At 33.4% G+C, this 13,511-nt stretch overlaps 1 protein-coding gene and 1 long non-coding RNA gene across 5 annotated transcripts; both read left to right on the forward strand.

Moving 5' to 3' along the window:
- Positions 1–6: 6 nt before the first annotated feature.
- Positions 7–2,123, forward strand: LOC109536641. 4 transcript variants are annotated; one of them, XR_007280915.1, is made up of 4 exons: positions 7–721; positions 951–1,256; positions 1,456–1,761; positions 1,961–2,123. It is a non-coding gene; the product is annotated as an uncharacterized LOC109536641 (long non-coding RNA). The 4 variants fall into 4 exon arrangements; XR_007280916.1 differs by having other exon boundaries at positions 7–216; positions 593–1,256; XR_007280914.1 differs by having other exon boundaries at positions 7–216.
- Positions 2,124–5,258: 3,135 nt separating this feature from the next.
- LOC109544572 (splicing factor U2AF 50 kDa subunit) lies at positions 5,259–13,299 on the forward strand. Its single transcript, XM_019914851.2, has 9 exons — positions 5,259–5,497; positions 5,565–5,711; positions 7,065–7,248; positions 7,308–7,519; positions 7,827–7,987; positions 11,546–11,668; positions 11,729–11,902; positions 12,701–12,844; positions 12,898–13,299. Exons 1-9 carry the CDS (start codon positions 5,473–5,475, stop codon positions 13,027–13,029), a joined length of 1,302 nt encoding a protein of 433 aa, XP_019770410.1. The 5' UTR covers positions 5,259–5,472; the 3' UTR covers positions 13,030–13,299.
- The last annotated feature ends 212 nt before the right edge of the window (positions 13,300–13,511 follow it).

Here is a 13,511-nt window from a genome sequence, read left to right on the forward strand (position 1 = left end):
CTTCCCGTTACTGACGGTCAGCCGGTTGTAGCGCAACGCGGTTCCAAGTTTTAACATTATACCGCCACCTCTCTTATTTTACTTTCTCTATGGTATCGAACACAATGCGTTCCTTTTGGAGTCTGTGCCACAGACTACATACTATTTTGTGCATTTTGGTTTATCCGTATTAAGCAATTTTAGTAGGTTCAAAATTCAAGTGCAGTATGGAATCAGGTAGGTAAATAGCATAGTGAGTGGTTCTAGATCTAGTGCAAGTGTTTTTGTTCTGAGTTGCTATTTAGTGCTATAACTTTTGAAAATCACGTCCAAACGACCCGACATTTATCATTGAAATTAGCGATTGCCCAGTGCCGTATAGTTTTGAAACTTGTTTTAAGAACTAACAATAGATTATTCGACACACAAAATCTTGGCTATGATCCGGTTTTTGCAAAATTTTGGGACCTATTTCAAACCTCATGGTTGATTGCGGTTATGTTCCATACGTCTTCGTCTTGTTTTGGGCGGCTTTGTACGGAATGTTGCACGTTAATTAGTCGGTTAATAAGTGGTTATACGCAATGTACTACATAACTCGTAATTTTTGCAGCAAAACTCCATTTTAAACTGCAAGCAGATTTTTTCAAAATATTCTTAAACAATTGTCTAATGTGTAGACAGCAGCATGAGCAACAGCATCGAGATAAAGAGAGACTGGAGCGGGAGAGACAGGAACTTGGTAAATTGGACCGAAAGAGAGAATAAAAGGAGATGCAGGAACTTTCGTTAACTTTGCAATTACTTCAAAATTACATTATAAAAGAAATAATAATTATGCGTGATGAGATTTCCACCAAGATCGCTGAAAAGTTTTGCTGATCATTTTTCCGTGACTGACGAACAACTTTCGAAATTGTCTACCTGCTATATCGTCAACCTATGATTAATGTATTACGCCTGTATTTCAGATATTGCGGCACCGTTGCGTCGAAGACGAAAGGAGAGCCTTTACCAGCTCATAGTAGCCGATTATATTAGGCAAAACGACTGAGAAATTGACAAAAATGCACTCAACAATGATGCCAAAAAGTATGAGTTTTTAATCTGAAAAATCGCTTAGGGCTGCACAACAAAAGCGTGAGCAGCAACAGCAATGGAACTCTATAGGTAATAGGCAAATCCAGTCAACACCTTCGTTCTTGACCGACGCAAACTGACCTGCATCAAAGAAAGAGGCATGTGGGGGCGGTGAGGGCTAATGACGCAAACCACAGGTACTTATTGCATCTTTCGTTAACTACAATAACTTCAAAATCCCATTATAAAATAAATTTTAATTTTCCATGATGAGATTTCCACCAAGATCGCTGAAAAGTTTTGCTGATCATTTTTCCGTGACTGACGAACAACTTTCGAAATTGTCCACCTGCTATATCGTTAACCTATGATTAATGTATTACGCCTGTATTTCAGATATTGCGGTACCGTTGCGTCGAAGACGAAAGGAGAGCCTTTACCAGCTCATAGTAGCCGATTATATTAGGCAAAACGACTGAGCAATTGACAAAAATGCACTCAACAATGATGCCAAAAAGTATGAGTTTTTAATCAGAAAAATCGCTTAGGGCTGCACAACAAAAGCGTGAGCAGCAACAGCAATGGAACTCTATAGGTAATAGGCAAATCTAGTCAACATCTTCGTCCCTGACTGACGCAAACTGACCTGCATCAAAGAGACAGGCATGTGGGGGCGGTGAGGGCTAATGACGCAAACCACAGGTACTTATTGCATCTTTGGTTAACTACAATAACTTCAAAATTCCATTATAAAAGAAATTTTAATTTTCCATGATGAGATTTCCACCAAGATCGCTGAAAAGTTTTGCTGATCATTTTTCCGTGACTGACAAACCACTTTCGAAATTGTCCACCTGCTATATCGTCAACCTATATTTAATGTCTCGCGCCTGTATTTCAGATATTGCAACACCGTTGCGTCGAAGACGAAAGGAGAGCCTTTACCATCTCATAGTAGCCTATTATTCCAAGGCAAAACGACTGAGAAATTGACAAACATGTACTCATCTTACTTGTTAGTTACTGTTACTTATTTTAGATAAAATAGAAGTTTTGTTGAAAAATAAGTGTTATCCTTACGTTATCCTTTAATCTCGTAAAGGAAAGGCTGATTTACAGAAAACTATAGTAGTGGGACTCAAATATAAAATGCAATACTACAGGCTGCAAATATATTGTAACAAACATTTGTTATATCTTCATGTCATATATGTAAAATATAACAACTCAAACAAATACTGAAATTCATTTAAATATACTCCTTCCTCAAGTAGCGCTAACTGTCAATTTTGAAACTGAGCTGTCGAGATTCGCGCCTGCCCATTGAATACATTTACCCATCAAACTCCATACTAAGGTACCTGTATACGAATATTTTCATATTTTTACTTGTATACCGTTCATAGCATTTACCTAGCTACCTCTAAAATACGAGTAATTTGCCCCACCAAGGTACACATATCTTAATCTTAACCGCTTGTCATAGCAAAAAAATGCAAGACATGGGATTTTTTATTTGGAATGCAACAAGGCGTTTGAAAAGTATAAGCGATAATTAAAAAGTACAGTGGCGCACTATTGTTTTCCTTATCAATATCGGTGGCGTGTAAATACCCACGCCACTAACAGCAAAATTATTTTATTGCATAACATGAGCCTTCCCTATCTGTTGATCGCGGGAAAATTTCGTTAAAATATTGCATTTTGAAAAGAATTATAATTTCGCATTTTTGAAATTAAAGTTCAACACCTCGTAAATTTGACACGAAACATTTTTGAGTTATCGTGTATATAGCAAACTAGGGTTATTGTCGGACGTTTTTAATATTTAATTGGCATGAAACAAATAAATTAATAATAATTTGTCTTAGTATATAATACTTTTTGTACCTATATATAACACCATTAACACCCAAAGTGAGTAAAAGTAAAAGTTACTAATATATTATTCTTAATACGTCCCAGATAGCATTTGATATTCTATGAATATCCCAGAATGTTCAAAAAATATACAGAACATTGCGGGAATATCCTGGGAATATACATGGTTGAACATTCCTAATATGAATGTTCGTGGAATATGCATGCATGTATATTCATCAAAGTTCATAAAAAGTATATCCTAGGTATGTACATATATGTACATATTGGGTATATGTGCAGATGAACTTGCCAGGTATGTACATATTGTGTATATGTGCAAGTGAATATACCTAGTATGTTCAAAACAAATATTCTGGTAATATACATGAATGTATATCTACGGTATATTCCAAATTGGTTGAATATAAATTTTGCGTGCCCGCAGCAGAAAACTAAGGGCACGTACAAGTACAAGAGTTTATATAAACTTTTCTTTTTAAATGCGTCAACGTTATAATTTTATTGTGCAATATTAATAAAATTTCTATATTACTCAAATAAATTTATCCGGAGCTAACAGTTTCCACCCTATGAAATTCAAACAATTAAAATGCATATAACAAATTCAAATTACCCGCTTAGTGTGTACAAGGATTATGTCCGGCTATAACGTGACATTCGAGAGTGAATGAGAGCGGACCAATGAGAATTATCTTTCACGTAGTGCTGCTTGGCGGTAACGCCAAAGCTCTCAGAGTTTCTGAAAAGCTGCAAAGCGACTGACGAAAATACTCTTCTATCAATGTAAAACTATTAACTGTATTTAATTGTATTTTAGTTTTAAATTAGTTGTAAGTAACTCTTGTTGAAAAATTACATCAGTAAATACTTAAATATGTGAATAAACTAATAAGATGAAATGAAGTATCGTTTTTCTTTCGTTACATATATGTATGTATATTCCTTGAACATACCATATACATTCACTGAACATACACATGTACATTCACTGAACATACCATGTACATTCCCAGAAAATACACATATATATTCACTGAACATACCAGGTACATTGTCAGAACATACGCATGAACATTCACTGAACATACCATGTACATTCCCAGAACATACCATGAACATTCACTGTATTAACTCTGACAGATTCCTGGGAACTAATGTATGTCCCAGAAATATGCATGTACATCACGTGAATGTTCCAGGTATATTCTGGGAATGTCATTTTGCTATGTGGGGTGTGAACAAACTTTAGAACATATTATCTCAATTTTTGTCTTTGTGACTGAGTCTGAGTTCAACTACCGATGGGGGCGCTGCAAAACGTCAGTCTTTATTTATGCGTCAAATTACTCGTTGCGGAACAAAAAACCTTTTTCTTCACAAATAGCGTTAGAAACAGCTCAAAATTCACATAAACATAAAATTTAAAAAATTCAATAAGTTGAAAGTTTTAAACAAACTGAATTATTTGTTTGTTGTATACAAGTTGAACCAAAAAAAAGAGAAATTACATATTTTGGATCCGGCTCAGCCCTTAACAATGTGTTAATAATGTTAATAGAATATAAATATGGGTGATCGTATGTCGTTTGAGTCGCTCCGAATTTATAGTTTTTATCTTTTTTACCCTAAGGAACACTTCAAATTCAGCACTTTCAGAGGAGAAAAACCCTGAATGGTCCATAAATGAAGGCAAAAACACTTACAAACTTTTGCAATTTGCTTTTTCAAAACCACTTATTTTTGCACGAAAATGAGTGTCCGGTGCTGATGAATCGTGTTTTAGGTATCAAAAAATTATAACACCCATGCAAAATTGTAGCTAAAATGCATAATAATTGTGTTTTTGCAAAAGTTTGAGCATCATTTCTAACGTCGCAACTTAATTGAGGCGCGTCGCGCGTCGCGCGCGCTTATTTCTCGCGTCGATGGTTATAGACGGCCGATTATTTGTGTCGTTCGGAAATTGCACAATGCGGTGTTTCACGTATTTTTGCGTTGTTTTCCTTTGGGTTAATTTTGAGTTAGTTTATTTGTGTTAGCATGGTTTAAGTGATTTTTTCAATAAAAAAATATATACAAAAAGTAAAAAATTAATAATGGGAAAACTGACAAGCGGTTACGTAACGTAACGTTAACACGTGTTTAAAATAATCATTCCTCATGAAACACCTTGTATGAACAAAAATCGAACGCGTCCAAGGTTCCTATAGTATACTTTAGGAATACTTGGAACGCGTCAATGTAGTATAATCCACAGATCTCAGAGTAATCTCTGTGATCTGTGGTCTAATCTGTCTAGTGACTTTACTGGGTCTAGTTTGGCAATCCTGTTTGCAATGTCACACCGCATTGTCGATTGGGGTTGTGATTTATCGGCCATTTTATAATATGCAAAACATACCTTTTAGGTAAATTGTGTTGTAGTTTCCAGTTGATCTTCGTATAATTAATACGGCTACGTCGTAAGTGAGTGCTTGACAAAGAAATTTCTTAAATCGTTATACCATAAGCCGGTGGTAGAATTAAGTAATGGTCAATATGAGTGACGATAAAGGTAAAGCCATTGTGAAGTTCGAACCTATTTTCAATTTTTATTTACATATGCTTCCTAATGCCAACAGAAACGAAGGATTCTTCTGACCGAAATCGCGAACGGGATACGAAAGATCGACGAAGAAGATCCCGATCCCGTGAGCATCGCCGTCGTTCCAGATCTCGATCCAGGGAGAGAAGGAGAAGTAGATCCAGGTCGCCGAGGGGACATAAAGGTAAATAACTGTTCTTTAATGTAAAGCCCCAAATGCTTCGATATTTTACAATGTTTGGAACGAAATGTTATAACCGAACCGTTTTGGAATCGCATGGCAAAAAGGTACAAGCAACGTGTCTTTTCCCAATTATTTTTCATCATAGTGACGAAAAAACGCAAGAAGCAAACTGATGGTGTACACTAACTGTAACTGGTTTGTAGAGCTTCAGCAGTACTCCCATATTAATTTAGTAAATAATCTTGCTTTCTGATATCCTACATGCCTAGCTTAAGATTCGCCGATTTCCAATTTTTCGTTTTTTTAAATTATAAATTACACTTATTATTAAGCAGTTTTAGCTTTAAGTAAAAAATAAGTTTATGAGTCGCTCGTGTTCCAAGTTGGCAATATATATGCTTATGGAAATGAGGTTTTTGACCACTTTTCACTCATTGAAATTCACTAGTTTCCCATAAGATCACAAATTATGTTATCTTATTTTGCACTACTAACACCTCCTAGTTTCCAAATAGGTACATGAATTAATACTTGTGTGTCCTGTGGACGTATGTGTAAAGCAAAAATTACGTGGTAGTGTGGATTCTTTTATTGTGATTTACTTAACAGCATAGTAGAACATTACTAGCGATATGTTAAATCGAGTCCCAACTACAATCAATCATATCAATTAGAGGTTTTAATTTAATTTGATAAGATTAAGTAGAAATTAACATTGAAATTTAAATGATTAAAACTGCAACATTGAGATGTTAACCTACTGAAAGTAAACATGATTTGAGACCTAGGCTAATCCAAACCGATGCAAATAAAAAGGGTTTTAAGAAAAATATATTTTGCTCAGCGTCTACATAAAATAATAGGGAATAGAATAAAGATTACAATTTCTATTATTATTAAACTTTTTGTACAATTCGATTCGACATTGTGACAAGTTTCGCCCAGATTTGACGAATTTGGCCAAATTATGCAAGTGTTTTTTGGTTTATTTTACGGAGAACCCAACATTTTTTCTTAAAAAAATACGAACAGGTTCGGATTTTGGTGAACTTTAAAATTCAGATGTAAATTACATTCATGTAAATTAAACTTACTTATGGTTCTCGCTTTGGTCATCTCATATTGTTAAACAGAGTAATCATTTACGAATATACGACGGCGACCCCTCACATCACAAGCAGTAGGACAAATAATTCCAATAACCCCATGCCAAGGGTTGTGAATATTAATTGAATAATTCAAACTGTTTATATGGTGCAAAAAAGTTTACGAACTTTATAAAAATAAGTACGGTTCTAATATGATCCAGCGGCATATTTGGCATCGTGACTGAACGGATTAATCTTTTTACAGGACATTCCAGAAGGAGGAAACCTTCTTTGTATTGGGATGTACCTCCACCAGGTTTCGAACATATTACTCCTCTTCAATATAAAGCCATGCAGGCCGCTGGTCAAATACCTGCTAATATTGTCGCGGATACACCACAGGCTGCGGTACCTGTCGTAGGATCTACCATCACTCGCCAGGCCAGAAGGTAACTTGCTTTTTCGAATACTGTAATATATTAATATTTAAGATTGTTTCTCTTTCCAGATTGTATGTGGGTAACATTCCATTTGGAGTAACTGAAGATGAAATGATGGAGTATTTCAATCAGCAAATGCATCTAAGTGGCTTGGCCCAAGCTGCTGGAAATCCTGTCTTGGCCTGTCAGATTAACTTGGATAAAAATTTTGCTTTTCTAGAGTTTAGGTCTATTGATGAAACAACTCAAGCTATGGCGTTTGACGGTATTAATTTCAAAGGTAGGTTTTTTGTAGATGTATTTAACCGTTATCCAAGACTTGCGGATGAGTTTAGTAAAACACCTCTCATCTACAGTAAATGTACGAAACATTTCTATTTCAACTGTTCAAAAGCCACATCGAATATTCAATACAATCCTCTAAAGATTCAGTTGTACATTCAAAAGTTATTAATTTATAATTCGGTAAATTTGAATCTTTTAATAATAGCAACTAGTAGATTTGCCATCTTTCATTCTTCATCTTTAATGTAATTTTTTTTTCATTTATAATTTCAATCATTTAAAACTGTATTCTGTTGCTTTAGGACAGTCACTGAAAATTCGCCGTCCACATGATTATCAGCCCATGCCAGGTATGTCAGAGAATTCCATCAGTGTTCCAGCAGGCGTCATAAGCACCGTTGTACCCGATTCTCCGCATAAAATATTTATAGGGGGATTGCCGAATTACCTGAACGAAGATCAGGTAAGAACTAGTGGAAATATTAGGTGTGAATGTGGGCAATTGGCATTAAAAGTTGTATTTGTATCGTTTTTGAAATTATTTTCTTGCGTTTTCTGAATTAAACTCGGCGTCCAGATCAATTATAAATACAACTTTTAGAGTGTAAATATGTGAAGAAAGTTTATCACTTTTCTTAGCTCTAGCAAAATAGTGCATCAGCCTTCATGGAAAAGTATCCACATAAAAGAAACGTGCGTATTTTCTTTACAGAGTTTTAGGATAAAAAAAGTGGTCACATGCGCAGTTTCAGGGTTGTTCAACGATTTCAGGGCTTTCTTTCAGGTCTTTTTCTATTACAGGGTTTTTTAGGTAAATGAGCAAAGCTATGGCGTTCATATTAAGTCTTCAAAAAAAAAACACGAAACACAAAAATCCGCTTTAGGTCTTGTGTGTATCTTTTTGTTTCAGCCTCTTTTTCAGGTTAAATTAATTAGAAGAATATTTTAACATCGGAGATTTTTTAGTATTTTACTTTAAAACGAAAATATTCTATTCTTTTGAGCATGTACCATATGCAGAGTGTAACTTTTGTACCGTGAAAATAGTAAGATATCAAAATATGAATTATATTCCTAAACCCTTAAATATTAATTTGCTATGCGTTCTTTATAATACGATTTTCGGGCATGTTAGGAAAGCTAATTTGGCGTACTTAATAATTATTGCATCTGATATGTGCTAAAATGTTAAATCTGGCCTATTAAATTTATTACTTTTATTTTTTTCTGTAATACCACATGCAGTGGTATAGCGAGAAAAGAGTAATTCACCCTGTGGTTCTTTGCTACTTTATTTTGATGTCTTAGTCTAGTTTTATGTAGCCCTTAGTCGAAATGCTTGGGATTAATACATTTTTTATTTCATTTATACATTTTTCCTACACTGTTGCTGATTATTGAATATACTTAAACGTTGTTGAAAACAAAGAACCAACTTGTATTTTGAATTGAAAATTTATATACCTGCATTTCGTATTTCTGTATGCAAAATTATGTTAAGCGATATCTCAATTATTTCCATTTGAGGCATTGACTCAATTTCTCATTTTATTTACTGATTAACTTAATTCTGAAGCATTTCGACATTTCTAAGTTACACCTGCATGGGAAGCTGAAGGCTAAAACTTGCGAAAAATTATGCAATCGAAACAGTTTGATGGTATCGTCATCTTTAAGTATGTGAATGTATGGAATCTCACACAATTAGGGGATAAAAATTAGATTGTTGATTATCTTGTCTAATCTAACGACAGGCTCACGTCTCATTCTCTAGAGGTTCTATGTAGGATGTTTTGGCAGTAATGTCGAGACAAAGTTAAAAGTAAAAATGACCAATTTCTAGAAATGTTTCTAGAATCTCAACAAGTCAACAGAAAAAAAATTGTAACACTATTACATGAAATTGTAATGATAAGCCTGCAGCAAGAAAAACTCAAGTAATTACTCAAAGCAACTTTGTTTTTACTAATTGCAAACAGCCACAATTGAAGTAATGTATTTTTAACTATTAGCTTTTAAACTATTCATTATAGTAACTGATTTTCATAGTCACAATTGCCGATTTATTTAAAAAATAGTTAGTCATCGGGGCAAGCTTTTTGAAAAGGAAGCAAGTTGCGCGTTATTTTCTCAAAAAGTTATATGAGTAAATACGTTTAATAATTGAAATTAGTAGGATTATTTTTTATAATATTAGAAAAAAGCAAAAATTATATAAATCCAGACAATTGTTTGTAGAAGCTTCAGTTCTAGCAAATTAAAATAAGAACTGAAGATGTTTAACGCCCTTTATGATGATCTTCAAGGCTATTAAACATTTTAATTTGAAATATGTCTGAGCAACTTTATTCTGATATGTGCATATTTGCATTTTATTTATATGAATATATACATACATATACTTAAACTTCATATGATTTATTGGACTGTTTCAGCAGACTAAGCCGATGTTTTAAATTCAATAAGAATTTTAATATGCTCTCGATTCTCTTATATAAAAAATCTCTTTCTCTCTCTTTCGTAATACTAAAAAGACGAATATTTTTTATCTGTTTTAAATCAGAAAATTATAAAGTACTAATGTAAATGTTCTTAAGAAGATACTCATGTTCTGATTTTTTTGCCCTATAGCTAGGGTCGTGCGCTCGATCCTTATGAATTGTTGAATCCACACTAAAAAACCCGATCACCCTGTGGAATAAGAAAGGCAAGTTAAAAATCAGTCAACGTAAAAAAAATGCGAGATGCTTAAAAGGTTGCTCTGTTCAAAACCAATTTAAGTGGGGTTTATCAAGCCGAAAGTAATTGCTTCACAAATTTATCAACATAAACTCGATTATATATCCTCTTTTTAAAATGAATTGTATAAAATACGCAGCCACTGGTTTGTATGAAATATTTGTGTTTGTATGTACTCACATTGAATACTTGAATCTATAATAGAAGTTGATTTGAATATACTCTACTTATGCATGTGGTTCTAATACGATGTTTCCTATACGACTAATTTTCTTCTTTTTCTTAAAAAATACACTTGGTAACTGATGAACTTGCTCATAATGAATATATTATATTCGTTTATAATATTATGATCGTATTATCATATAAATCGTTGGTAAATCATGTAGATTAATTTAAAATTAACTAATGTTTGCAGAAAAAAAACGATAAAATTTAAAAAAAATATTTTGGAATTGGAAACTGTTTTCGCATATTTAGAAAAATTTTGAGTTTGGTTTATAATAAAATCATTTGTTCTAATAGTAGGGTATTTTGTGAACAACTTAGCAAAAATTAGCGCTTTATTATATCTAGATCAATCATGAGGATAACATATTGCATGCTTTCTTTTGTCAACATTTCCAAACATGCCTAACAAAACAAATAATCTCAAATAACGCAAATATTTATATTAAAATGCAGTTCAAGTTTAGGAGTACAGTTCTGCGGTAGGCGTATTTTTTAAATTAATACTTGTACTAAAAAAATATCAAACAACAATCTTAATAAAAAAAATTGAGAATCAAAGCAAATCTGAGCAAATCTTGAGTAAGTTATTGTAATTGTTCATCTCTGAATAATTCGACAGTTTGATTCAAACCCCAATTTATTGCACATTGTTCAGTATCTTTGCAAGTCTGCCTAGTAAAAAAGTACTCCACCAGCGTTTTCAAACGCAGTCTACGCGCTTGATTAACCAAAAATATTGCTTTGAATAAATATTTGCTTTTCAATTAGTTTAAGAATGAAAAATTTGATTTCGGAAAAACCCATTTACTATTCGTTTTAATAAACTTATCGTCGTTTCCATTGACATTTTCGTACTTTTGCGCCTTGTGTTTTATAGAAATATTTCGTTTACTACTGTTTGCAATTTTTACAATAAAAGTTGCACCGACTATTCGCAAAATGCTTTTTATATAAGCTGTCACAATCCTGATACCAAGTTTAATTCAATGTGGGTACATTGTCAATTTTTAACTGGCGAACCAAAAGAACTAACAAATAATACTTATTTTAGGTCAAAGAACTGCTGATGTCTTTTGGCCAATTGAGAGCTTTCAACTTGGTTAAGGATACCGCATTCGGTTTAAGCAAAGGATATGCTTTTGCCGAATATATTGATATCAGCATGACGGATCAGGTATGTGATTTTAGTGTAAGAACGGTGTTATTTGTCATACAACTGAGGAATTTCTTTTAGGCGATTGCTGGATTAAACGGAATGCAGCTTGGCGACAAGCGACTGATCGTTCAACGAGCAAGTGTGGGAGCCAAAAATGCTACAGTTCTACCGGCTGTTCAGATACAAGTTCCGGGTCTCAGTCTTGTTGGTGCTTCCGGCCCTCCAACTGAAGTTTTGTGTCTTCTCAATATGGTAAGAACGATTGATCATTTCTACATTTCAAAAGACTTGATTTAATTCGAAATGTAGTTTCGATAAATGAGGTCTTTAAATACATAGAATAAAGAAAAAAATCATTAGTGTTTAAGATGCAGCAGTTTCAAAAGCCAAGTTATCTTTATGGAAATCACAGCAAACCATGGTAGATACCAAGTTTACAAGTTTTTTGCTAAATTTGTTGATTACCCTAGATAATTGTCTGCATAACACAATGTTCATTTGTCAATTAACAATTTTACAAATTTCATTAAATTTACAACAGTATATATCCGATCTTAAAGGCATTGTCCTATGTATCTGATGATACAATGATACGAAATTTTCTATTGGTCGGATGATGTCTCAATTCAAAACATTTTTCGATTAATCGATGAATATATCCATAAATGTTTTCTAATTGTTTTGGACCTATACCTGAGTGGTAACCGGGATTCTAAGAAGGGCGATCTTAGATTAGTCTTAGATTACATAGTTTATCAGGAGTTTTTCCACTGATATTGTACTCTTAAAATATATGTTCCACCTATATATATTCATTATATGTTTGGGGATTCATTCAAACAACAAAATTAATTATTTTATTTGAGTAAAAAATACTTTAGTTCGATTGATTAAATGTTCCTTTTTTTTATCAAGGTTCTGTTTGGAAAGTTTAATAGCAATACAGTGATTTATAGGTAGTCCTTTCTACCTCTTACGATTCTAGGGCATTGTTTCCTAAATACATTTTCGTAAATTGCTATTTATAAATCAAGCTACTTAAATTTTCAGGTTACCCCTGACGAATTGAAAGATGAAGAAGAATACGAAGATATTCTTGAAGATATAAAGGAAGAGTGCAACAAGTATGGGGTGGTGCGAAGCATAGAAATTCCAAGACCAATAGAAGGAGTAGAAGTTCCCGGATGCGGAAAGGTAACTTTTTTCTGAGTTTGCGTTGATTTGGTTATTGATGTATTTTTCTGTAGGTTTTCGTGGAATTTAATTCAGTTTTGGATTGCCAGAAAGCCCAGCAAACATTAACCGGACGAAAATTCAGTAACAGGGTGGTGGTGACTTCATACTTCGATCCCGATAAGTACCACAGACGAGAATTTTAAAACTATAATTAGAGCGAGTTTTTTAATTTCATTTATTATTGATTTCATTTAGTTGTCCAGGTTCTGCAGAATTGATTTGTTTTTTTGATGAGTGATTTAAATAAGGACTGATAACGTTTTTGTATGCCTGATCGTGGAGTTTTTTAACAGCTGTAAAGTGATTAGAAATGAAGTTCGTATAACTCATAGAAAGCCAATTCGTATTCGTATACCGAGCTGTAAGATAACCAACCTTGGACGTTATGGGAATAAACATCCGTTAGAAATCAATCTATCAGACTATCTATTAAAATCCCAACATTTAGTTATGTAGGTTTATTCCTATCTATGTTTAAACTATTATTCATGCGGTGACGTTGACAATTGACTCAAATGATGGGGTGTCAGGCATACTAATTATATGCAATTGGATTCATTAATAGAAAAAGTTTGCTTTTTTTTACTTTCAAATAAAAATTAGTTTTGAATTTATCATTAATTTC

This window comes from Dendroctonus ponderosae, unplaced genomic scaffold, assembly GCF_020466585.1.
Source record: "Dendroctonus ponderosae isolate FM_Combo_2020 unplaced genomic scaffold, Dpon_F_20191213v2 Dpon_F_20191213_2, whole genome shotgun sequence".
Lineage (NCBI taxonomy): Eukaryota > Metazoa > Arthropoda > Insecta > Coleoptera > Curculionidae > Dendroctonus > Dendroctonus ponderosae.